This window comes from Miniopterus natalensis, chromosome 11, assembly GCF_054644295.1.
Source record: "Miniopterus natalensis isolate mMinNat1 chromosome 11, mMinNat1.hap1, whole genome shotgun sequence".
NCBI lineage: Eukaryota > Metazoa > Chordata > Mammalia > Chiroptera > Miniopteridae > Miniopterus > Miniopterus natalensis.
This window is the reverse complement of record NC_142091.1, coordinates 6,767,934-6,794,677: the sequence shown is the minus strand read 5'-3', so window position 1 is coordinate 6,794,677 and position 26,744 is coordinate 6,767,934. Positions and strand designations below refer to the sequence as shown.

Genomic DNA, 26,744 nt, shown 5'->3' with positions numbered 1-26,744 from the left:
GGCCCGGCCTGGAGAAGCGGCGGGATGCCGGCCCCATGGGCTCGGAGCGGGCGCTGCGCGATGGACGGCGGCTCTGCGCAGCGGGGAGCAGCCCGGCCGAGGTCAGTGAAGCCAGCCTCGGCCTGGGGGCCGGTGAAGGGGTCAGGCTGTGACGCGGGGCGCAGGCAGGGGCTCCCCAGGAAGCGCCGAGGCTCCCACCACACGGAGGCGCTGCCCGCGCCTGCACCTCCACAGCCTCTGCCCGCTGCCCTCAGCAAGGTGCCAGAGTGCGGCTGGCACGGACACGCGGCCCATGGGGTGAAACCCGGGGGTGGAGAAAAGGGGCAACCCCGGAGGAGAGTGTCCTTCAGTGGCCACGCCAGGCTCCCCCCGGCGGCAGGGGCCGGCACACCTTGCGCCTGGAGGGGCAGACTGGCACCCTGGGGCTGGGCGCCTCCGGACCCTCCTCCAGGCCCAGGCTGCGGCTCAGCCGCCCGGCTGCCGCAGGCACATGTCAGCCGGAGAGTTTTTGTTTGGCATAGCCGCCCTCCTCCTTTTTCCCAGTGCCGCTGAGGGTGCCTGCGAGGCCCAGGGAAGCCGCTTACCCAGCTCGCTTGGTCACATCGGGTCCAGAAGCTTCTATTGGGGACATCTGAGATAAGAAATGGGTCCAGCCCCGGCCTGTGTGGTTCCGCTGGTTGAGCTTCGCCATTTGCACCTAAAGGTCGCAGGTTCCATTCAGGATCAGGGCACATGCCCAGGTTGGGTTGCAGGCTCCATCCCCAGTAGGGGGCGTGCCGATAGGTGTTTCTCTCTCACATCGATCTTTCTCTCTCCCTCTTCCTTCCTCTCTGTCTAAAATTAATAAAACTTTTATATATATATAATTTAAAAAGAAAAAAAAAGAAATGGATCCAGAAGGTCCTCTGCTTCTATTCAGTATCTAAGAGAAACCAGGCATGTGACTTACAACAGAAGGGTCAGAAGGTGCCTCAAGGGAGGTTAGGTGCCCTCTCAGTGTGAAGCAGGAGCAGACCTACCCCAGAACCTCCCCATGGCTCACTTGGGCCTCCAGATGCCCATTTGCCCCAGCAGAGTAAGTCTAGGAACCACTTAAACACCGGGGAATCAGAAACTCAGAGAATTATTTTGCAGAATGAAGCACCAATATAAAAGATAAGCTATTTGGGGAGTGAAGCCCTATTTTTGACATTTCTGTCAAGTACCACTCATCCCTGCAGATTTTACTAGATAACGCTCAGTCACCCGCCCTGCTGGCAAATAATCCAACGGAAGCAGGTTGTCCTGGCCTTTGGAATGCCTAGCTGAGGCCATCTGCCTTCGAGCCTCACCCTTCAAAGTGTGGTCCCCAAACCAGCATCATCAGCATCACCTGGAAGCTCCTTACAAACACGGCCACAGGTCCCACTTCAGCCCCAGCAAATCAGAATATTCATTTTTAACAAGATCTCCAGGTGACTCTTGAGCATATTAAAGTTTGAGAAGTGTTGCCTTCAACTAATACTCAAAGGTTTGCATCCCATGGGCAAGGAGCCAGGTTTGGGGGGTGGAGAAAAGGGACTGGCATGCAGCAGCAAATGCTGGCCTCGGGTGACATGCAGAACTCCCGCAGCCTGCTCAGGAGCACCAAGGTGGGGATCCACTCCCTCCTTCCCTCCCCCCTCTTCCTGTCCCATGCTGTCTCAGGCCATTCCATTCCAGGCAAGGTTTCTCGCCCACATGGGCTTCACACCTGGTATCTCAGCCTAAGCAGCTCCCTCTCCTCTCCTAGGAATGCCCTCCCCTCCTGCCTGCTCAGCAAGCTCCTAGTCTTTCTACAAAGCCACCGGCTTCCTCTCTTCTGCTTCCTCCTCTCTCTCCTGTGACACTGGGTACATTCACTCATTTATCAATTCCCTCATTCAGCAAACTCAAATACCTGTTTCATGCCTGTATGTGCCAGGCACTAAGCTAGAAACTGGAGGCCCAGCAACGAATGAGACACAGCTCACCCTGCGAGAGCTCATGCTCTAGATGGGGAAGCAAATGTGCAAATTCTCAGTGCAGCACCAAGAGCAGGGCCCCACTTACTGCGCACAGGAGCCAAGGCACACCCGGCATTTCCTGGGTCTCCACGTCAACGAGAGTCCGACAGTTCTGTCATTATGGTTCACAACTCCCACCTCCCCAACCAGACTGCAGCTCTCCAAGGACAGGGATGGTTCATTCTCCTGCATTTGCGCTGGGCCTCTACGGGTTCCTGAGCAGATGAGCATGAATGAAGGTGTTTTACATCCAGAGAAAGGGCAGGACTCCGTCAGCCTCGTCCCCAGCCTACACAGTCAGCGGCCAGACGGTGGGCGCCAGGGGCGGCAGCTCCCTGCGCACGCTGGGCCACGCCGTCCCCAGGGACGCTAGTCAACCACGGGTTGGCCCACGCGAGGTCCTGTGCTGCAAAGCCCACAGAGAGCACCCAACACAGGATCTCTAAGATCTTAGAAGCTCTGGGAGAAATTAAAGGCTCACACCCATAAAAATAACTAGAGGGCATCAGAAGATAAAATCTGGTAAATTAGAAGCATGTAGGAAGAGATGAGAAGCAGGAGATCGTCATGCAGGACCCAAGCGCACCGTGACGGAGAACTGCCTTGGGCGGGCAAGAAGGGAAGGGAGTTCCAGGCAGGGAACACCAAGAGCAAGGGCTCCGAAGCAGGAAAGGCAAAGGTATTTGTATCGGAAGAGTCCCGTCAGGAAAAAACGGTGTCTGGGAAGACAAGATGGCATCTGTAACCCTGGCCAGTGTGGCTCAGTGGATAGAGCATCGGCCTGCGGACTGAAGGGTCTCGGGTTCGATTCTGGTCAAAGGCACGCACCTCGGTTGCAGGCTTGACCCCAGGCCCTGGTTAGGGCATGTGGGGGAGGCAACTGCTGGATGTGTCTCTCTCACATCAGTGTTTCTCTCTCTCCCTTCCACTCTCTCTGAAAAGCAATGGAAAAAACATCCTCGGGTGAGGATTGGAAAAAAAAAAAGATGGCACCTGTGTTCAGGAGGCCATGGACATTGACATGGAGTTCAGACAGGTGCTTCAAAAGTTCTGGGACAGGCAAGCCACTGTTGCTCTCACAGAAAGGTCTTAGCTCTCTGGGAAAACGCCGAGTTCCCTCATTTTGTAAAGAAGAGATGTTTTGAGGCTTGGGTTTTACAGAAGTGGTAATGACTGCCTCATCTCTATTGCAGAAGACCAGACCACATTTACAAACCAACTGGCCAGGACAGGTCAGTAGTCCTGGGAAACTTGGTTTATTCTTGCTAGGAGGATAAGTGGTCTGCTTTGGGATAAAACTTGCAACCTTAGATTCTCTGGGTCTAAGTAACTGAGCTGATTCAGCAGCAGCATGACCCCTGCCACATATACATACACACAGTATTTTATTTTATCTTTGAAGGGCTAATGTAGACATGTAAGCATACTGACCAGGCAATAGGGAAAAGGGGGGTTGGCAGCAAGGAACAAAAGGCTGAGGGCTGGCGGAAGGCTGCAACCTGTTAAAGAAGGCACACCTTCCACAGGCCCCCAGTGGACAGACTGAACTGTTCTCGGTTCCAGTCGCCAAACTCTGGAGCTACTATCTTCTTCATCACTCAGGGTGGCCCGCCCTCTCCCCCTTAGGCTGCTTCCAGTTGGCCAAAGCCTGTGTGCTTCTGGAAGCCTTCAAACGTGGGAGCATCTGGTGTTCTAGGGACTTAAACACGGTGAATTCATGTACAAAACACTTGCAGACAGGTCTACAAGGAGCCTAGCTCGCTCCATCTCCAGCAGCTCTCCTGCCCTTCAGATGTCACGCTTGAGTTATGCAAAACTTCCCTGGGCTCACTTCCTAACTCTCTGTCTGGATGGGGAGAGGGACTTGGGTATTTGGGGTTAAAGGGCTTTCTGCACAAAGAATAAACAATTGATGAGAGATGGGGACTGAATCACCAGAAGAAATATCTGACTGGGGAAAACACACAGAAGGGGGTGGAGGGCTCAGACCAGGTGCTAGTCCCTCATGACCTCATTTAGTCCTTCCAGAAATCCGTAGGAGTCTCCATGTCATGTGCAGGGGAAACAGCCTCAAAGAACTTAAGTAAAGCCTGGCCAGCATGGCTCAGCGATTGAGCATCGACCTATGAACCAGGAGGTAAAGGTTCGATTCCTGGTCAGGGCACATGCCCAGGTTGCGGGCTCGATCCCTAGCAGGGGGCGTGCAGGAGGCAGCCGATCAATGACTCTCTCATCACTGATGTTTCTCTCTCTCTCCTCCTCTCCCTTCCTCTCTCTGAAATCAATAAAGGCATATTAAAAACAAAAAAAGAATTGAAGTACGTTGCGATATTGGAGAGAGAGAGCAGAGCCAGGATTTGAACCAGGCCTGTTTGACCACGAGGCCCATTCCCTCTGCCATAGGCCTCTATGTTCCTGGATGTAATAGGTGATCACCCCTAGGAGAAGGGCATGAGGGAGTGAGCAGGTCTTTCTCCTGGCCCCTGCAGGGCTGTTCTGGTTTTAGGCACAATTAGTATTTGACAGCTGTGGACTTCTACTCTCAACCTTGACTCCATCCTGTGTCCAAGAGGGAGGTTCGTGGGGATGTAGGACCATGGGGGTGGGGAGAAGTGGGTTTCCCCTTCCCTTCCCCTCAGTTACAACTGCTGAACCCAGGCTGGACGCCAAACTTCGAATGAATCAGTTTGGGCAAGTCAGACCCTGGAGGGGCGCCCACACTTGCGTGGCCCGGACGCCCCCTGCAGGAGGCTGTGGAAGCTGCAGGGCCCACCGCTCAGCTCTTATCCCAGTTACTCCCTTTGAGCCAGGTCAGCAGATGCAACACCACCGTCCACCCGCCTAATCCTGTGCAGACAGTACTCGAGGAAGTTGAAGGGGTCACTCAGCCCAGGACAACACATTGCTTAACAGCCCAGAAACAAAACCACTTCCCCAGGCCATCATGTGTCCCCTCCCTGTATGTCTTGGACAGGATGCTGCTTTCATACATATACTGAAAATTGACATTCCTTATTTAGAGCTAAAAGGTAAGAGGAAAATAGTTAACGACCCTTAGCCATGGCTGAACAAGAACAAAAAGAGGCTTCAGGCCTTCAAGTGGAGATCCCAGAACAGTTGGCAAAGAGAAAGAGTAAATTACGGATCTGCTATGAGAGGGTCCCAATGTTTAGAGAGTTAGAGGAAACTTTTAAAAATGTAGCTCCACTTGAAATTGTTCCATAAGTCAAAGAACCGCGAAAGACCTCTTCACCATGCCCTGAGCAGCTCCATGGGAGGGGTGGGATGCAGAGAACAAGGAGGGGCCCACAGCAGTTGAGGGGGGACAGAGCTCAGTCCAGGCTAGAAATAGGAGCTCAGAACCAAAGATTTTAAAACTAACCCTATTGAATCTTACAATAGTAACCGAAATGTATAGGAACCTTACATTTCAGACCAAGAGTTCAATTGACGGCTTCCCGTCAGCAACCCATGAGTGTCACGTCTGAAAAAGAAAGGCCTAGCTCCACCTAGGAGTTTCAGGGCGCCTCGGTGAGGCTCGGCAGAGCCCCAGCTACTCATACCCAGCCGGAATCAAGAAGTGCTGGGTTGAATCCTAGGACCAAAAGCAATCGCAATGTGCTAAGTCACAGGTGGCTTTCCTCCAGTCCCTCAGTTGTTTCAGGAGTGCTGACCATGAGTTCCTCACCAACACTCCACTCGCCCTCAGCCAGGCATAAAATCAGGATGATTTTGGACTCTCAGGAAGGGTCCTGGGTTCGATTCCGGCCAAGGACACCTACCTCGGTTACAGGCTCGATCCCAGGCCCTGGTCAGGGCACGTGTGGGAGGCAGCCAGTCAATGTGTCTCTCTTACACTGATGTTTCTCTCTCCCTGCCACTCTCTCTGAAAAGCAATGGAAAAAATATCCTCAGGTAAGGGCTAAAAAGTAAAAAGTAAATAAATAAAATCAGGATGATTTCCACAAACCACATTTATTTAGAGATAATGTGCTAAGGGAATCACTGGGTTGGTTTTTATGCCTGTGACCCTTCCCCATAACTCATCCACAAAGAATGCCACCCAAGCTGAGGGTCTGGTCGGATGGCGTGCCAGACGCTGCTACGGCAGCTCAGCCAGGGTCCCCAGGGCCAGTGTCCACTCCAGAGGAACCAAGTCCATGCTCCCTCAGTGGGGCCTATTCCTCCAGAGGTGCCCCATCTTTCTGCCAGGCTCCAAATCCTCCATCTTCAGTCCATGACCAACCAGTGAGGCAGGGGGACAACTGGGAGGTGGGGGTCTGAGGTAACTGGTAGAGCAACTCAGGGTGCACGGGAGATCTCTGCCCTCCTAATGATGAAGGGAGCTCTCCTTTCTTCTTAAAAGGCTTGCTCTGCTTTTGGCATTCCTCCAGCTGACTTTTTCTCAAGTGGGTTATTTGGTGCTGACCTCAGAGAAGGCCAAACTGGGTGCTGCAGGGAAAGGGAAGAAAGAAACACAAAGCACATTTGTAAAAAAAGTATTTAAATCATAATAGTTATTGTACTGAGCTCTTCCCATCTATCGGGCACAATTCTAAATTTTACAGGTACTATCTCTTTTGATCATCACTGCCTGGAAGGTAGGTATTATTATTCCCATTTTAAGGATGAGAAAACTGAGGCTCAGAGATGCTAAGTTACCTGCCCAAGATCACCTGGCTTCTAAGTCAGAGTCAGGATTTGGACTCAGGTATGCCCAACTCCAAAGCCTGTGATCTTAGCCACTGTGCTGCAAAAACTCAGAAAGGGACACAGCATGGTGCCCCTTCATTTAAGTAAATTTAATCAATGTAACAACAAAATCAAGGTTCTGTGTTACCCTTGCTCCCTACCAGATGGCACCTCTATACCTGAGGTCTCAAACAGGTGGCCTGCAAGCCAGAATTCACCACGGGCTTATTGAATTTGGTGTACTTAACCAGCCCTAAGTCTTTGGGTTCCTAGCCCTGGCACCACATTCGCATTATTGGGCCCATTTCAAGAGAACAGAGACGTGTTTTCTGCCGAGTTTAAATTACAGGCACCTAACACTGAAAATGGGGAGGCAGTTTTGAAGACAACTCACACCTCCATCATCTCTACCTCACCCTTTCTGCAGGCCCAGGTGGGTGGCACACCCAGCAGGAGCCACGGGGCAGCTGAGTCGGCAAGTCTCCAGGAGGCAGGCTGAGGCCTGGAAGTCACGCAGCATCACATGGCAAGAATGGCAGAAGGCCACGTGGAGAATGACCAGATTCAACTGCAACTTTAGAGTGGAGCTACTGTTTCACTCGGTGGCACCAGGCCAGGTCTCTTACTTCACACTTCCCTGGCAGAGCCTTCCTCTGCCGTGTCCTCAGGAGTCATGTGTCCTCGGGCAGGGTCAACAGGAACAAACACAGGCCATCATCCCTGCACAGAGGGGGCCTCCTTCCTGAACCCAGCAGCACCCTGCGCTCTCCAAGGCTGGGGCCCGTCCTCAGTCTACAAACAGACCGTGTCCCTTGCCAACTCACTCCTCTATCCTACCCCTACTCACTACACTGCAGGTGCCTCTTCTAGGGGCTATACTTCCCTGGGGAACTGAGCAAAGGGAAAGAAAGACTCAGACTCCACATCATTGCATGGGACCCAGCTGCAGCCTTCCTGGCAGTCAGATTACGTCAAAGCAAAATGTCACAGGTCAAAAAATCTAAGCATTGGAAGGGACCTTTTGATAGAAAGGAAAGCAATCTCTTTTTCCCCATCACCATTTATCCCCTCTGCCCTCTTCCATCTCCACCCAACCCCTCTTCCACAATCACAACTGTTGTCCATGTCCATTTCTCTCTTTTTTTTCTCAATCCCTCCACTCCGAGCCCAATACCCCGCTGCCCCCGTGCAACAGAACTGTGTGCCTGCTCTCTCTGAGTCTGCCCCGAACATAACGCTTGTCCAAGGAGCTACGGCGCCCTCTTTATTAGGGTATGGTTAACCTCATAAAGGACCTGAGCATCCACGGGCCCTCTTTATTAGGGTGTTTAACCTGACGGGACCTGAGGATCTACAGTGCCCTCTCTATTAGGTTCTACTGATGAGGCAGCGGCCCTCTGCCTACCCCCAGTGCGGGTGCTAAAATCAACCCCCTCTAGCCTCCATGCCCCTGACACTCGAGCCTGGAGGGGGGGGGCAAGTTTGATATTACTCTTCTATCCGGCAGAGTTGCAGCTTCTGACTTTCCCACTTAGAAAACTCTCTGCCCTCAGCAGTTACCTCCCCAGGTGACCCAGCCATACCCACCCCCATGAGTTTGCCGCGTCCTTCCCAGGTCCTCCCACCTCCCTGGGCCTGAAACCATCCTCACCATGGTCATGTAGGTGGCCTCTGATTTGTCACTTGAGTCTTCTTCCTCGGTCACCTCCCGGGTAGTTATTGAGGAATAAACATGCTTCTAGAGGGGAACATGGTACAAACGTTCCTAAAAATCAGCGGCTCTTACAGGACAGAGAAAAGGCATCTGCTGCTATTCACAGGCCCGAGTCCACCCAGACTGGCAGGTCCACAGGGTTACTGAGAGCTAGGGAATCATTATCAATAACGGTAATTCAGTCCTCAGTGCTCCCGAAAATTAACTCATCAGCAAAGAGCACTGTTAAGAACCAAATTCTTTGCTTCAAAAGCCAAACAGCCTTTGTCTGACAGCCATTCAGGTGGCAGCAGGAACCCTTATCTTGCCACGTGACATCGACTCTGCGGTTCCTTCCTCATCAGCCACACTGGATGGCTGGCACCGGTCAGCCATTAACTTTCTGTCCACTCTCTCGGAGGGTCCAGGTGGCAGGCATGGCCCCCTCTGAGCCTCACACCTGTGAGGCTGGGGCACTTGGTGACTCCCATTTTTGTCATTATGGGGAAGCATTGTCAGCCAGTGGAAAATTCTGGGGCTCTAGAGGCCCCGGCACTATGAAAACCCCTCCTCCTGGGGCACGGACAGACAAAAGATGGGAAGGTAAACAATCTAAAAGGGGGTTTTAAAAGTTAAAAAAAAGCAAAGCTAACAAAAAGGAGCTCAAGGCAATGCCTCCCTTCCCAGCTCCTCGCAGCATCACTCACAGCTTCAGATGCTGGCACGGGGAAAACGTGCTCTGAGCCTCTCTTTCTAAAGGCCCCGATTTCATCGCAACCCTTAGCTCCTTCGGTTAACTCCCACATGTACCATAAGTCTCCCTTCATTCACACAGTGCCTCAGAGCCTAGTAAGCACTTGTATATCGTCGCGATGTTTGAACCACACAATGGGGCAAACGCGTTTGCCCCCATCTGATGAGAACACTGAGGCTCAGGGAAGTAGCAGAACTGGGCTTGAACTGAGGCTTTCTGACTCCAAGTCCGGTGCTCTCTCCTCAGGCGCCACCAGGATGCGCTGACTGTGCTGGACTGGCCCCGCCTGCCCACCACACACTCCCCAGGGGCTTTTATTCCAGTGGTGATGAGCCCATGCCCTGTGCCAGCCACTGGCCTACGTGCTGAGACCTAACAGTAAGACAGGCGGAGGAATGATGACAGCACCCTGGCACTGCCGCAGGGCTCACCTCACCCTCCCTGGGCACAGCAGCAAACAGCAGAGCACGCTCCTCTTACCTCGGGGTGAGCCTTCTTCGTGTTCTCCAGGCTTTTTACCAGGGCAGTGGACGTTAGGGAGCTGCAAGGCAGGAAACGCGTGTGAGATTAACCGGCCAGCACTGTATGCCCGCGGTGCCTACAAGCTTTGGGAAGAGGGAGCTGGCAGAGCCGGCTGTTCTGACTCCTGCCCCGCTCACCGAGACACCCGTGAAGTGCGCCCCCCGCGAGGGAGAAAGGGGAGGCATCCTGGAGCCAGTGCAGCTGGACAGCAGCTTCCACTCCTCCACTATCACACTAGTAACTGCCCGTCTAGATCAACGTCAAGGGAATGACCAGAGCCGGGCCACGGGCCAGGCACAATCGCCTCCGAGGACTAGGGAGGGGAAGCTGCGCTGCTGGACGAGCGGGGGACGCCGCTCAGCGAGACACCGGCTCAGAGGGCCAAGCCAAATCGAACCCACGACCTTTCTGTGCACAGGACGACCTCCAACCAACTGAGCCACACTGGCCAGGGATCAAATAAAAATATTTTAATTGTATTCTAAGATTATAATGTTGTATATTCTCACTGTTAAATAATTAAAATAATACAGAAATGTAGACAGTCGGGGGCTGAAATTCCAGTAAACCCCTAACCCTCAGGGACCCACCCTCTCCTTATCCCAAACACCACTTAACACCTTGCTGACCGGTCACTCATATACACGTGTCTCCGCGTCCAAATGTTGCTGACCGGTCACAAGGTAACTCGTGTTGGCACTTACATTAATTTAAGTAATTTTAAACACCTTGCTAACCCAAGTAGCCGGCCACACAGGCGAGTTCTGGCTTGAAATAAACGGTCAGCAAGGTTTAATATTTAAGAATTATCCTTCCAGACCTCTCTCAATGCAAGCATAAGCTCACTCACACAAACTGTATTAGAACAGATGCTGCTAAAACGAGCACTGTGGAACTTTCTGTTTATACACGAGGCCATACTGCACACTCTGTCACAGGACCGACATCTGCCATCCATTACGTCCGGGCCAGGGGCTCTCTCACTGAGTGGACACCAGCGCTTTGACCCATCACCTTTCTGACAGGCACTGAGGATGATTCCAATTTTTAATTATAATCAAGGTTACAGGGGCCATATTTATGCACATAGCATGTCGGTCTGATTATTTCTTTAGAATAAACTAGTGGCCATGGAAGTGCTGCTCTTTGTTTTGAGAAGAGCTGAGGCCCAGAGGGAGAGGGAGCAGACATGGGACCCAGGTGATCTAACTCTCAATTCAGTGCGACCAGCTTGCCCAGAGCAAAGGCCCTCAGAGGAGCCAACCAAGATCCAAACCCAGTCAGAGGGCCCTGCGGGGTGGAAGGGCAAACATGGCAGGCACGCTCAGTTTCTGCAGAGTCCCCGTTCAATGGGGAAGGAGACTCGAAAGTCAGCATTATTTAGTCTTAATGAGGCCCTTTTCCACCGACACGATTTCAACAAGAGTCAACTGCCCCAAGCAACATATTTAATCAGCAGTTGGTAACCTGAGGAATGTACCCGTCAACAGCCGATGAAACACTAGGGCCCATGTCAGAGCATCTGGGCATTTTTAAGATAATGGGAGAAGTCCTGATGAAATTCAAGCCTTTAAAAATACATTTCACCAATAAGTAATTTAGGACTTGAGGGCATCCTTCAAAAATAGCCTATCATAATTAGAATGTGGTCCTTTAAATAAAGCCGCTTACAGCCCTCAAGATCTGAGCTTCTATATGAAGTTTATATTGTAGATAAATTTTAAAATCATGTTTCAGTCCTGGCCGGTGTGGCTCGGTTGGGTGTCATCCTGTGCACCAGAAGGTCGACGGTTTGATTCCTGGTCAGGGCACATGCCCGGGTTGTGGGCTCGATCCCCAGTGGGAGGTGTGTAGGAGGCGGTCTATCAATTGTTACACTCTCACATCAGTGTTTCTCTCTCCCTCTCTCTCTAAAAATCAATAAAAATGTATTTTTTAAATCATTTCTCTCCCTGGCCGGTGTTGCTCGTGGTTAGAGCATCGGCCCACACACTGAGGGGTGTGGGTTCGATTCCCGGTAAAGGGCATGTGCCTGGGTTGCCAGCTCATTCCCCACCCCAGCTGGGGCGCATGCAGGAGGGAATCAATGATGTGTCTCTCTCACGTCAATGTCTCTCTCTCTCCCCCTCCCTCCTTTCCACTCTCTCTAAAAACCAATGGAAAAAATATCCTCAGGTGAGGGTAACAAACAAACAAACAAACAGGTGTTGAATGGCACCATTAGTTTGTGCTTAAGATTTATACCCTTAATTATGCCCTACTTAGACCACCTTGTGTAGAAGAGGTGGTAATCTGTGTAAAACACCAGAGCGAATGTGGTGAAGTGAGACCGAGCCAGGTGCCCCAGGAGCCAAGGGGCGGGCCGCTGCCCAGGGGACATCTAGTGCAACATCCCCCGTGGAACACGGTCCATCCTGAAACAGCCCTTCTGCAGAAACGGCAGTTAGGGCCTACCGCCCCTCCCCTTCAGGCCAGGGGCAGCCTGCGCCTCCAGCCTCCCACCCGAGGGCGAGAGCACCCCTGTACCTCGAGTCCCCGCGGGCTCTCTTCACAGCCAGTATCAGAACGGGGAGCAGCAGGACAGTGGCACAGACAATCCCCACAATGATCACCAGCTGGTGGCTGCCCAGGATATCCGGTCTGCGAGCTTCCGGGGTGACCAGTGCTTGGGAAGGGGGAAAAGCAATGAGGGCCTCACGTTCCAGAAAAGGGCTGAGAGCCCCACCAGCTAGATACGAAGTAGCAACAGTCAGGTGAGGAATGGGGCGAGGCCAGGCCCCACTCCACGTTCAAACACTAGGACTCTAGCTGACCCATTAGGTCGAGAACCAAAGTCCGGCCCCTTGCCTCCTCCTGAGATGCGGGTTAAGGCGGGTAGGAGAGGGGGCCAGCACCTCACCTACAGCAGAGCTTCCTTGTGCATTAACAGCTCTATCTTAAACTGTGGTTTACCAAATGACACAGAAACACACTTGGTGGAGGTTGCTGCTCTTCCTACGGGAAAGTGGCTCTTTTCTAAGGGTCTCTGCTCTGCTACAGCACAGCCCACGGTCACGGCACCAAGTGGGGCCTCCGGAAGCACGCCCACCCAGACGTGCCTTCACACACTTCCTCAGCTCACGCTACATACACACACCAGAGACCTGGGCACCAGGTACCACTGGGCTCGAAGATACAAATGGGAGTAACGCATGGCCCACCCAAGGAGCGGGGCAGCCGCGTAAAAAGAAACCCAAGGCTGCAGTCTATACGGGTGCAGAGGGGCACAGAGGAAAGGGCGCCCCATTCCATGTGGAGGTGAGAATTGGTCAGCAGTTCTGAAGTTTAGACCGTCCTCAAGGAACATCGAGTCTGCTGGGCAGATACTCGGGAAGGACGGAGGGGACAGCCTCCTGGAGGCCCCACAGGAGGCACTTCCAGAAACCACCCAGCGATCTGGCGCAGGTGGCACTGGTGGGTGCAGTGAGAAGCGAGGCTGCAGAGAAAACTGGCCCAAGTCATGAAGGACCCTGATTATCTCAACCAGGAATCGGCTTTTCTCCTGCAGGCCATCAGAAACCATGGAAGGGTCAGGCAGTGGAAATGAATGCTCGGACTTGTGACTCAGAGGTGGACTGACTGTGGCAGGGAGAACGTGTGTGGCTGAGAATGAGGGAGGGACCAGCGGAGCTAAAGACATTAGAACTCGGGATGGCGATGGGCTGGACAGAAGGCAGATCCAAAGTCAGGAGCAGAAATGACAGCCGCTCCTCTTAGATGGGGTCTGGGGAAGGGGAGCACCAAAACCTCCAGGCGCCCAGTTAGGTAGCGGCGTAGAGATGGTGGTGGCATCACTGGGGTCCAGGGGACGGGCTGGGAAGAGGTGTGCAGGGAGCCTGAATGTCTTGTATCTGAAGTACCCATGGGACATTTGGGTGCAGCGCATACAGCCCTACGGAGACGGATAAACTGTGTCCAACACAGAGTGCAGTGTCCAGCATGATTGGGCAAGGAAGGCCGGGGTGGGCAGTGAGTGTCCCCGGTGGCCTACGCCAGAGCAGAGCCAGAATGCGGCGCACTGAGACCTGGGAAATAGACGAGACACCACACAGAGCCCGTAGCAGGCATACGGCTGTGTCAAGAAAGAAATATAAAGCTGATTGTGGTGAAGGCTGCACAACTGTGAATGTACCAAGCACCACTGAGCTGTGCACTTAAATGGGTGAACTGTATGGTATGTGAGTTGTATCTCAATAAAGCTGTTCTGAGAAAGATACAGGATGAGAGCTAAAGCAGGCAAGGACGCAGGTAAGAGGAAGGGCTGAGTATATTTATATGCTGAATGGTAGAAGCCACTGGAAAGTCAGTGAAAAGGAGCAGAGAATGCACCTGAGCACAGGGCTTGGGATGAGCCAAGAGGAGGAGCTCAGGACAGCAGGGCAGAGATACGATGGGGGCACACAGACATGCTGGTCTCATTACACCTCCCAGTAATGGCTTGTATTTTCTCTGTGAAGTGGAGATAAGATATCTGAGGGTGATTCTATCTGTCCTGCTTTCCTCTCCAGCTGGGACCTTTTGCTACTGACAAGAAGGTGCCCCCACAGACTTAGGTGCCAGCCAGAGGCACCCAGGTATGTTCCATCCTGCCCCCCCCCCCCGCCCGCAGCCAGCCACAGCCCAGCCCTGAGGGCTAGTAAAAGGCAAGCGCCACAGGCCACATCCTGGCTGCTAACCGGGTGATGGTTTAACTGGAACCCCTCACTTAGCAATCTCTCTGTCAACACAACTGAGTCTTGACTCTCCTACACACTGGCCTCAATGCACAGCGTTTCCCAGAATGCAGAGCCTTTGACCAAAAAACCCCTCTATCTTTGGTTCCAGCCCCTTCCTGTTTTCTCTGTTCTCTGCTGCCTCTCACCAGCTCAGGATCATTTCACCCTCCACTACCAAGCACAGCCTACTGTTTGAAGCTAAGTAAAAACGATTTTGAACTTCAACTCCAACACATTTCCGAGTCCTGTAGCTTTAAACTGGGAGACTGCACTGGGCTGGTGTTCACCAAACATTAGTTCCTTTTTCACTGACCTACCAGCAAGGTCAGAACTAGGGTGAGGCCACCAAGGTGCCCAGGGCAACAAATTTAAGGGGACACCAGCCTCGAGGTCGTCAAGTACAGGGTCAGCACCTGAGAGTGATGCCTCCTTAAATTTTGTACCCTAAAAACCTCTCGGGCCTCGCCCTAGTCCTGGCCATGCCTCCCAGCTATAAGGTCCCTCATCCCTCCCGAACCAAACGTTAAATACTTCGGGGCTCTTTCTGAATCACGTGCAGCACAAAGGTTTTCCTGAACGTCTGGCTCCCCAGGTGGATGCTGCAGGTGTAGCTTCCTCGGTCAGATTCCTTCACTCCCTGGAGCACGATGGAGCCGTCATTGTGAGCAAGGTCCCCCACCAGGGCTACACGGTTCCGGAAGCGGCCCCAGATCTGGGAGGACCCCTCAGGGACGCCGAGTTTGAGGTCATAGCGCAACATCACCTCCTAGAAGGGAAAGGGAAAATGTCCGAGACTGCAAGGTGGGGTGGGGCCGGGGGAGGTTGAGGGCCTGGATGTGCAGGCCACACAGGCATCATCAGAAAGTACCAGACGGCACGACAGTGTGAACACGCGTGTGCAGGCGTGTGCAGCGGTGGAGGATGCCACCAAATTAAGAACTGTTCCATCTGAAGAGGGGCGAGGAAGTGGGAACGAGGGCTTTTCTCTCCTCAGCCTTCCCCAGAAGAAAGACGTCAAAGGGCACCTTTACTCTGACATTTCCAACTGGATTTTCAACAGGAAACTGAACATGACTAAAACTGAACTCCACGTTTCCCCCCAAACCAGCCCTTTCTAGCCCATCCCACTTGGTAAAGGGCAATGCCTTCTTCCAATGCTTGGGCTAAATATCTTGGGGTCGTCCTTAACTCCTCTCTTTCTTGAGCAACTCACATCTAAAATCCCTCAGCAATCCTATCACGTCTCCCTTCAAAATATATCTCAAATCTAGCCACTTCTCACCTCCTCCACAGTTGCCACTTGGGTCCAAGCCCCATCTCTCACCTGGATCCCTGCAAGGAGCTTCCTTACGTGTCACCCAAGTACAGTCTGTTCCCAGAAGATGCATCATTAGGAGTATAAGTTAAGTCATGTTACTCCTCTGCTTAAGCCCTCCAATAGCACCTCCATTTCTCCTAAGGGACAGCCCCTTTCCTCTCCGATGTCACCTTCTACTTGTTCTTCTTTCACCTACTTGGGGCACCTCACTCCAGCCACACGGACCTTCTTGCTGACCCTGGAGTACTGGCCTCAGGGCCTTTGCACTTGCTGCTCTTTATACCTGGAACACTCTTCCCCCCAGACACACACAGGGCTGGTTCCCTCGCTTCCTTCACGCCTCTGCTCTGATGTGCCCGTGTCAGTGCGCTCCCCGGCCACCTTCATAAAGCAGCAGCAAGGTTCTGCCTTCTTGCTCTTACTATGACCTAACATATTCTGTATTTATTTCCCCATCATTTTACTGTATATCTCCCTCCATCTAGTTTGTAAGTCCCCCACCAGGGCAGGGGCTTTCACTGCACAGCAGACACTTTAAAAAACTTATTAAATGAGTAAGTGTTGGAGTTTTTTAATTAAGGTATGTAAATATATTTTTTAAAGCTTTTAAGGAAGGGGAATGGGTGTACAGACACAAAGATGAATACAAAGACCTGTCCCCTAACCTCTTGTCTCTTGTGGTTCAAATTCACAGATCAAAATGTAATTCTCACCTACTTTCTGCTGTGACTCACCCGGTGGATGACATTTAAATGCATGACAAGCTCCAGAGGTGAGCCTGAGATGACACATAATTCTCCATAACCCACCATGTTGTCCCCATTTCTGACCCATGCAGACAGCATATAGGAATCAAGTGAATTCAAGTGACTTTTTATAAGGATGATCTAAAATATGTCTTAATTTATAAAAGCTAAAACTTTTATAAACTTCCCACCTTAACATTCACTAACAAACAGTAAGTTATTTGGGATGTCCCAACGACAGCTTAATCCATAAGTACATGCCCACGCCGGAGTGGGCATCCCTGGTCCAGTGAACTAACCCGCTGCTCGCTGCTTCGGAGTTCTCATGAAATGCTCCTCACCCTGGTCTACAAATCCCAACACCTGAAGCACCTGCAACAGAGGAAGTTCCCTCCACCACATAAATGGGGCAAGGGAGCATGAAGAAAACTCACAAAAGTGGCCTAAATAAGAGTAAAGATGTAATTTTTCTTCTGTCTAGCCCACAGCTTTCCTGGCAAGGCCACAAAAATCGCCCCTCACTCTCCCAGGAGCTCTACAAAGAAAGAAGGGAGAGGAGCGAAGAAACTAAAATGCAGGGGCCAAGTCATGCACAAATGCTTCACCTGGACGTCCCGGCATACGCGTCTCCACTGCCACAAGTTCAGCATCTCCTCCTCATCTTCATCTTCATTAGAGTTACTTTCCCCACCAGAAAGCTGAAGTTGCCCAGCCAAGTGTCCCAGCAATGCCACCATGTGGCACCTGACGCCTAGATTCTCCCACTGTCCTGACCCCCATGGTGATGGTCTCTCTGCATTACCTTGGCGTGCTCCCCTGATGAGAACATCCAGTCGACCTTGGTCATGAGCTTCTCTTCTGTGCTCTGCAAAACACATCTCATCGGAGTTGAATCACCCGCATGGACCATGAGCTCTGGGGATAAAATTATAAACCCAAGATATAATCTATGGAAGCCAAAGAACTTCTGGAAGAGATCATGTTTAGCCAAAGATCCTGAAGAGTAAAATCAATTTTACCAACAAATACTCCACACATCCTCTCCACAGATGCCCCAGATGATCCCGTATGGACAACGAATTCAGAAGCCCCTCCCTCAAACCACATGGTGCTTCCAGGGTAAGAGTTCCCTCCAGCCACCCACATACATCAAGTCCTGGGGTCCTGCTGTCTTTATACGACAATAAACGCTTGCTGACTTTCTTTTATTCCCTTCTCCCTCCCCTCTGCAGAAATTTTCCCATGAGCCCCAATTCCACTTCAAGTTTATACTAAAGAAAGTCCAGAAAATCTTGAAGCCCACCACTTTCCCTCCACCTACAAAGATACCTCCATCTGCTGAACATAAACAGGACGTGGGAAGTTGTATAATTCTCATTCTTATATATACACATACATATTACCCACTGGATCTCTTGGCTGAAGAAGTGAGTCACGGGGGACTTCCCTCAGCTTCCTTTACTCTTTTTACAACTTGTCTTAGGACTTGCTTAGGACAGTTCTGGCTACAGAGCAGGTCACAGGACTCCTTGCTAATTAGGCCGGGACAATGGACAGTTTTTCCTCTGAATTTTGTTTCTGTTTCCATCCCTGCCCCACTCATCCCCCGGCCGCCTTTCCCCCGCCTCCGTTTTCCAAGTCCTAGGCCCTCCTTCTGGTTATTTTGCCAGAAGCTGACCCCACCATTGCTTAGTGTATATGAGGTCCTTGAAAAAGACAATTAAAAGGTGTTTCTGATTTTTTTTAGTGATGCTCTACACAAATCAACCACAAAGCCAATTAAGAAATGAAAGGTAGGGGGGTGTTTAGGGAGACATGGGCCTAGGTCTTAATGGAACAAAGTCCCTTCAAAAGAGCATTAAGCGAAGTTCATGAAGGAACAGGTCATAAGCCAACCTTTTCTCCAACTGTTTCCCTGGGAGAACATTAACTTCCTGCCCAGCAGGAAAATGCATAATGGGAGGAAAGCAAAAGAAAATATTACGAACTCGAAACTCTAGAGAGAGAACTATTTTGAAAGTAATAAAAGTTTACTCCAAAAGAGCAGGAAACACCCTTGAATCCCAGCAACACATTAAAACCTGAACTCCATGTTCTAAATGCAACAGTAATAACTAAACCTCTGCGCCCTTTCCACACAGCAGGCATGTGCTAGACGCCTGTGCGGAGCATGTCAGCTACTCATTACAGCACTGAGATATCCACTATCACCCTCCCATTTTACAGAGGATGAAAGTGAGAGACCAAAGCCATATGACCAGTAAGACACAGGGCAGCACCCGAACCTGGCCTGTGTGCAAACAAGCCCCAGCTTTCTCGCTCACCCCACTCCACCACCTTCAGAGCGGGAGCATAGCTGAGCCCAGAGCAACAGTACAGGAAGCTAGTATTATTTTTATTTGTAAGAACATTGTCTACAGTATTTAAATAAGAACTATGGAAAAACGAATCAGGGTGACTTGGTAGAGAAAATTAGAGAGCACTGCACAAGTGGAGTTTTCACACGGGGGAGACCACCTCCCCCAGGCAGGGTGGACAGCTGTGCACTGGCCACACCAACTGCTAGGGGCTGGATCTATTCCCACTTTGGCTGGAGAAAAAAATACATACAAGCTGCCCAGCAGACTACCGGGGAAATATCTAACTACCCTAACACTGCCCTGGCCTAGATTCAGCTCTTCAAATCAGCTCCTTTTGGTTCGTTGCCTCTGTTTCTTCCAGGCAGGAAAAGGCGCCCACTCTGCAGGCCGCGCCTGCATGGACAGGGGTGAGGGCACAGTGTCAGAAGACGAAGCAGAGAGATGCAGCCACCGGTCATCCCGGGGAACACAGGCCGATGACTCACTCCCTCTTCCAGAGAACCACAGTTTGGAATAAAAGAAAAAGGACAATTGAAGAAAAGTAAATAGGAGAGAGGCCAGAAGCTACCTTCCACAGCTCCATTTCTTAGAGGTCAAACTCAAGTGAGGGGCACTAATTCAAGAATTTCATTCACTCAATAAATGTTTATTGATCACTTACTCTGTGCCAGGCACTGTGCCCAGGGCTGGCCAGGGGACAAAGGACACAGACCCAGGTGAAGCGGGAAGGCACAGCTGAGGGGCGTGACGAGCCTCCCCGAAGAGGAGGCCGGGTGCCGGGGAGCACTGAAGGAGGCCCTGAACCAGCTGGGGAGGGGAGGCCCCCGCCTCCGGCTAGACCGCAGGCGTCGCTGAGGCCAGACTATTTCTTCCGTCACACACTTGCGAAGAATGTGTCAAATCCTGGGTTTCAAGTGTTTTTAAAGCAGCAGAATTCTTTCTTCAAACGAGACCTCCCCTGGCGGCCCAGGAGGAAAGCAGGAAATGGACAGGGGCTGTGGGGCAGCGGGTGGGAGCCTGAGGCCAACGGACCGGCCTTTACCGGCCCTCCCTGTCCTCCCCCTTCTGTGGCCTGCAGGTGCCGCCAGCCTACCGAGCCCCTCCCTCCATTGACAAAGGGGAATGAGGCCCAACGGGTTAGGGAAACCTGCTCACTTCTTTTATATCCCCCTGAGCACTGAACAGGGGTACCTGTGACGCATGGATGTGGCGTCCGTGTGGATACCTGACGGGAAGCACGGGGTATAGTAAAAAGAACACGGACCTTGCTGTCAGAGGTGACAAGGTTCAGGTGCTGGAGATGACATTTAATAAGCCTGGGTCCTTACTCCTGGCCACCTAACCTCTCTAAGCCTCGGTGACTTCATCTGAACAGTGAGAACAGCACTTCCTTCCCAGCATTCTCAAAAGCATGAAATATGTTTCAAGTAATCATACATAACAATCCCCATCGTCTTAGTTTAAAGAGCGCTACTGACTGAGGACTCACTGGCTCCGCCGTAAGCACGGAGCCCAAAGGCTGGCGCTGGCTTGCGGAATCAGTGCCCTTCCCTGTTGGCACATCAGCTCTCCCGTCCCTCCTCCTCCCCCCAGTGGTCAGGCACGTACCTCTGGGCTCCTCTGGCAGTACATGCAGCACCACTGTTTTTTTGAACACCTGGCTCTCCATCTCAAGGCGGATTTCGCAGGTATAGGTTCCCTGGTCAGCCTCTTCCACGTCTTGGAGCAGGAGAGAACCGTCGTTGTGTGAGATGTGCCCCACCAAGTGCACACGGCTCTGGAAGCGCCCCACAGGCACGCTGAGGTTGGCGTAATAGTACAGGACGTAATCATCCTGGAGGGCGACATGACATCGGGGAACCTGGAGTCAGGGGCAAGACCCAGGAGTATGGATGCAAAGCCCCTGCTCTGTGGAGGCAGCACAGCCATCTGCACATGATCAAAAAGACCTTTTAATACTAAAAACGTCCCAGGCAGTAATCTACTGAAGCGACTCTAGGCTCTGTGGTCTTTTATACAAAGGCAGGTGGAGAAGTAAGGCCCACACATTTTCATCTCTGACAGTTCAAGGCAAAATGTAGCTCCTACTCTGAAGCTCACTCTGGGGTTCAAACTCGCAGCTTCTGAAAACCAGCCCCATCTTCACGCCGTCTTCTGCCACGGCCGCAGGGTTAGCTGGCAGGCGGAGGCCGCGTGCACCCTGCCCTGCTGCCACTCCTGCGCCCTCCTCCAGGCAGCTCACGAGGCCGCGGAGTCGTCAGCAGGAAGTGGTTCACAGGCTGGGAGGGGAGCCTGGGGGATTCTTATCTCTGCTCACACCATGGGAATGTCCCTCTCAGGATAACAAATAGTAATAAAAACTTGAGAGCAGCATTCTAGGAATAACATGTTCTGAGCTACAGAAATAATATTTCACTCGCCAACATTGGGAGCTTGTTGTTAATAACATACTTAGGACATATTTCACAAATGGTACTACATATAAGTGTCTCCACAAAGTCTCTGTTTCCTGCTCTGAAGAGCTCCCAGGAAGCGTCCGCATTGACTATGCTGCACCAGCTAATCCCCTGATTCTCCAGCACACAAATGAGGCAGTAGATACTGAAAACACTAGTCCTGTGACTTCACTCTTATGCCTCGGCCACAACCCTTCTGCCTAGACCAGTGCTCTCTCACCATCTCACTCCCCTCGCCCCCACGCACCTAGGCTACTCTACAAAGGGCAGAAATTGAGACAACAAACTAAAAGAATTTTATGTGCATGTCTCCCACTAGCTTCTAAATGGCCTGGGAAGTTACGTATTGCCATTATTACATCACCTTCACTTGCACAGATGGAGAGGTGGAAGCTCAGCGAGTTGAATAACTTGCCCTGCTGACCACAGTCAAGAGTCCAGGCCGAGAAGAATGCTGACAAGCTCCAGAGCCCAAGCTCTTGCAACACTCACCTCATGCACCAGAGGACCTGATTCTCCCTCTTCCCACACTGTCCGAACACAATCGGCCAGGGACTTCTCCTACACTGCACTAAGTCCTTGTTACCTTGGTGTGCTCCCCTGATGAGAACATCCAGTCGACCTTGGTCACACGTTTCTCTTCTGTGCTCTGGAAAACACATCCCAGCAGGGCTGAGTCACCCACGTGGACTGTCAGCTCAAGGGAGGAAACAATCAAGTCATTCAGGCCCAAGAAATAACCTACAGAAGTCAAAGGCAAGAGGAGACATCACTTAGACAAATGGACTCAACAACAAAAATCAGTATTAATCAAGTAGCATACACCTTCCCTCCCCAGATGACCAGACAAAGTATTCAAAGGCCCCTCACTAAGACCAGCATGGCCTTCCCAAGAGAAGAAAAACACCCTCTAGTTGCCCACATGGCTCAGGTTCTGTGACCTTCACACAACATAGATGCTAACTGGTCCCATTCTCCTATGTAGTCCCCTCCCCTTTTCCAGAATCCCTCCTCCACATCTCCTTTCTAAAGAAAGAAGAGGACCCATGAAATCCCTCTTTTCAGGTCATGTTTTTAAACTCCCATAAATGGGAATGGGGATGTCGCTTGTTCTTGGTTTATCACTGGTTCCCTACCTGAAAAAACAATTCACAGGCATGTCTGCTTCCTTCCTCTTTTCCCTTTCTTTGGTTCTTTACAAACCCTTTTCTCTGAATTTGCAGGCTGATTCTGGCTGTAGAGCAGGTCCTTGTAAGTAGGCCAATACAGAGCACAGCCCCTCCCAAGAATTTCCTTTGTGTTTGCCTTCTTCCCACATCCCACACCCCCAGCTTTGCCAACAGCCCTGGCTTTTCAGCCTCGAGGTGTCTGCGCACGTGGTGCCACTCCACTATCGCTGTACCTGCTCAAGCAATTTCTCTTTTCACTAAAAGAGAAACCATTACATGGATATGTCTGTTTTCAGAAGATATGCTCTGTGTTCACAAGAAAGAAACAACAACATCAAGAAAGACACATTTAGAGGCTGATGGTTGACACATGGGAGGGGGTTGGGGGGCTGGGTGAAAAAGGAGACAGATTGAAAAGTACAAAGTGGCAGTTACAGAAGAGTCACAGGGATGGAAAGGACAGCACAGGGAATATAGTCAATAATGTTGTGGTAACTATGTATGGTGCCAGATGGGTACTGGGAATATCGGAGAGAGGATATTTCTAGAATATATGATTGACCACTATTCTGTAAACTGTAATTGAAAAATAAAATTTAAATTAAAAAGAAAAAGAAAGACATGTTTAGATAGTGGCCAGTTTCTATCAGAGAAGAGCCAGCACATGGGAAAACAAATGATGAGCCGTCTCTTCCCGGGCGCCGTCGCCCCGAGAGCGAGCACTGACGCCCTGCCCAGCGGCAGGCACTCAGCAGGAAGAACGGAACAGGACACACGGACTCTGGGCCCTCTGCAGGGGATTGTCTTGAAAGAAATCAAAATGAGCTAAAAAAACAATTTGGAATTTTCCTGTCAGGAAGAACTGAGCAAACTTACATGTGGGTAAAGGTGTAAGAAGCTAATGTAACTTAACAGGAAGCGTGCTGTATGTAGAATAAGCTGAAGGTTGTTAGAAAGCAGAGAGAAACGGACCTGATGGGCCGAAGAAAGGAGACTTTCTAAAAGGGGAACCTCTCCATGAGGTACAGACCTGGGAGCCAGCAGGCCCCCGCCGGCTGGACTGTTAACTCTGCAGGCTGCTGCACAGACCTCTGGGAAATGACTAAATAACCTCTGAAATGACTTAAAAATCCATGAGAAAAGTTCTCATACATTTCCGTGCATGTGTGAGTGTGCATGCGCATGCGTGTGTGCGCACACAGTGTGTGTGTGTGTGTGTGTGTGTGTGTGTGTGTGCATGTGCATGCTCTATGTTGCCCAGAACTAGAGCAAAGGCAATTCTTTTGTGTACTCTGCTGAGTCAGTGTTTAGGTCACCATCACAGTGAAGAAAACTAATAGAGAGAAAAAGAAAAGGCTGTGAGATATGTCTGTGGCATAAGAAAGGGGAAAGTGTTGCGACAGTGAGAAGTGAGGATGAGCAGTGAGCACCCAGCAGCAGCCCTGGGCACCCAGGTTCCTGTGAACAGGAGGCTCCAGCCTGGTCGGTGGCTGCAGCCAGAGCAGCGTGTTAGAAGGACGTGGAGCGTAAGGGGAAGCCCGGGAGACAGGGAGCCTTAGGCAGGCGTGCTAGGGAAGGTGGGGAGGGAAGGCTCCAGGCAAAAGACATCACCCCAAGTCAGGAAAGGGCGCAGGGCAGTGGAGAAGCCACACGAAGGCTGGCATGGCCATGGCGGGAGACAATGACAAAGACGCTGGGACTTTCTTTGGTAATTTCTTCTCCTGATCTGACACTAATGAGTTTAAAGATGACAATTTAAAGTGCAGGAATGCCGGGGGAGGTTTTCTCTGTATCACATAGGAGGGTCCTAGAACACCCAGTGAGGACCCAAAGGCGTTTCTCCTAGAAAGAGGAAGATTGCATGGCTTCTAAAACTGCTGTTTCCACCCAACTATGAAGTTCCAGGTTAGGGTTTCCATTTGCAACAATCCAAGGGGAAATGAAAATACCCAAAACTGGGTTTTGAGAATGCAGAGACTTATGGGAAATCACATCTTGCCCATGCCCATGGCTGTGTGGTCCCTTGGCTTCTACTCACCCAGGAACGCTGGCATCAGGATCCGTTTCAGGAGGCAAAACATGCTGCTCTCAACTTTCAACCTTAAGATAAAAATTTTAAAAATCAGAAAATTGTTTCAAGAGAAGTTCATTAATTTGACAAACCAATAGCGAGTTCCTCCGTGGGACAGCCTCTGTCAGAGGCTCTGGGACGCAGCAGTGACCAAGACAGACAAGGCCACTGCTCATATGCAGTTTGTGTGCATGGGAGACAGAGGGGGAAAGAAGTGAATAAACGAATAGAACAGCAGGTGCTGGTAACTGCTACAATGAAGCAAAGCTGCAGTGAAGAGTCCCTGGGGCTAGATAAGCTGTGAGGAAGATGAGATGAAAGCTGCTTTTCAAGAGAAAAGCACAAGATTTCAGAACATCCCTGAGATGACAACCTAGACGGTCCACAACCTGTGTTTCACCCAAACGAATACAGGACACGCAGCCTGAAAGCAAAATTACTACTTTTAAATATGAAGACTATCCAGGACATGTGGGAAGGACACAGACAAATAAGGGGATAACTTAACTCAGTTCAGGCATTCACCAAGCTCTAGGACAGAGAAGCCACATGAAAGTTTTCCATTTTCTTTTTAAGTTCTTTAGAAGCACAGCAGGTGCAGAATAAGAATAGGGCAGCCCTGGCCAGGTGGCTCGGCTGGTTGGAGTGTCATCCCATAAACCAAAAGGTCGCGGGTTCAATGCCCAGCAGGGTACATGCCTAGGTTGCAGGTTTGATCATGCTCGGGGCATGTGCAGGAGGCACCCGGTTATTTCTCTCTCCCCTTCTTCCTCCCTCTCTGAAATCAATAAACACATTTTAAAAAAGAATTAGCCAAAGTATTTTTTAAATGTCTGTGTTATCTCTGTGGTATTAATTTCACTGCATCCACCAGCTCCTGGGAAGGAAATTGCTGTTTTACACTGTGCCCCAGAATTTTCTTAGGGAAACAGAAGGACTTAACTCCAAAGAGTTACACTTCAAACAGCCTTGCGCTCCTACCTACTACCAGCCACGATGCCGGCACCTCTAACTCTGGCCACTGGAGGCATCCCCTCAGAACCTGCTGGGAGGAGTGGCCTTTTCCGTGCATCAACATCACAGCAATCCGCCCAGCTCTGGTGGGAAGTCCAGCACTTATGCTGGCCATTTTAATTTAAAGAAATGACTTCCTAAAAGAGTCCTTACATGTATTCTAATCAATAAAATCCTCCATTTGGAAAATCAGGGCCAAACTTTCAAGAAGGCCCTACCCTCGGTCCCAGCGTATGCAGAGAAGTCATTTCACCCTGCTGCACCTCAGTTTCTCACTTATAACATGAGGACAGTAATGCAAGGATCACATATGATAATGCTGGTAACAGTGTTGGAAAACATAAAGCATTACCACATCAGATCCTATTTTGTATAACCTAAAAGTCAAAGAGGAAATAGAGTGTGTAGCTTTCAGGGAAAGAGTATGGGTTCAGAGCACCTACCTTTTTAAGAATGGCAAGTAATTAATCAGAACAAACTGGCAAGTTGTAAGTTTCCATTTCTGAATCCCATCACAACAATGTAGGTAATTACTACACTGACTCAGATATACCAGAAGTAACAGTGAGTTTCCCCCGAGCATAAGTGTATCTCATGGAAACACAGACCTCTCTCAAGATCGCCAGAGCCCTATTCCTGCTCCCTGGCACCCACCTCCCCTACACTACATGGCTGAGCCTGATAAAGGGGTCCCTTTAGAGCATGTCATACCTGCAACCTCTAAGATCCCTGCCAAGTTCTGGATGAACCCTTCTCCAGGGAGTTAGTTGGCTGTGCTCCCTCCTCTGCCCAGCAAACAGCTCTTGTACATTCTCCAAAGCAGTGCACCATTTGCATGGAGAAGTAACACTTGATTTACATGTCTAACACCAAACCACATTAAGTCTCACTCATGAGGGCAGAGCCACACGTGTCTTATTTAGGAGGGTCCCATGCCGGTGCTACAGTACCAGTAAAGTGCCAGGCACATAACAGGTAAGTGCGGACAGCTAGCTGCCAAAAGGGCCATCAAATTGAAATCGACTTAGATATCCTGTGACTGCACCGCTCTAAGAGGAAACCAGCAACCCCCAAAAGACCCTTAATCTGATCACCAAACTCAAGCCACTCAGAGCCACACCCAAGCCATTTTCAAACAAATTCTAAGAATGTGAAAAAAATATGATGAATA

General features: G+C 50.9%; 1 protein-coding gene across 1 annotated transcript in view; it reads right to left on the bottom strand.

Annotated features, from left to right (window-relative positions):
- Positions 1-6,199: 6,199 nt before the first annotated feature.
- JAML (junction adhesion molecule like) overlaps positions 6,200-26,744 on the bottom strand; it is a 31,058-nt gene continuing 10,513 nt past the window's right edge. Inside the window, exons 2-10 of the mRNA XM_016204720.2 lie at positions 24,527-24,588; positions 21,906-22,060; positions 20,472-20,697; positions 17,306-17,418; positions 14,971-15,205; positions 12,212-12,350; positions 9,644-9,704; positions 8,368-8,454; positions 6,200-6,476 (exon numbers count right to left, since the gene is read on the bottom strand). Of these exons, the coding sequence (XP_016060206.2) occupies positions 6,384-6,476; positions 8,368-8,454; positions 9,644-9,704; positions 12,212-12,350; positions 14,971-15,205; positions 17,306-17,418; positions 20,472-20,697; positions 21,906-22,060; positions 24,527-24,588 (1,171 nt within the window). The 3' untranslated portion in view covers positions 6,200-6,383. The remainder of the gene's footprint in view (positions 6,477-8,367; positions 8,455-9,643; positions 9,705-12,211; positions 12,351-14,970; positions 15,206-17,305; positions 17,419-20,471; positions 20,698-21,905; positions 22,061-24,526; positions 24,589-26,744) is intronic.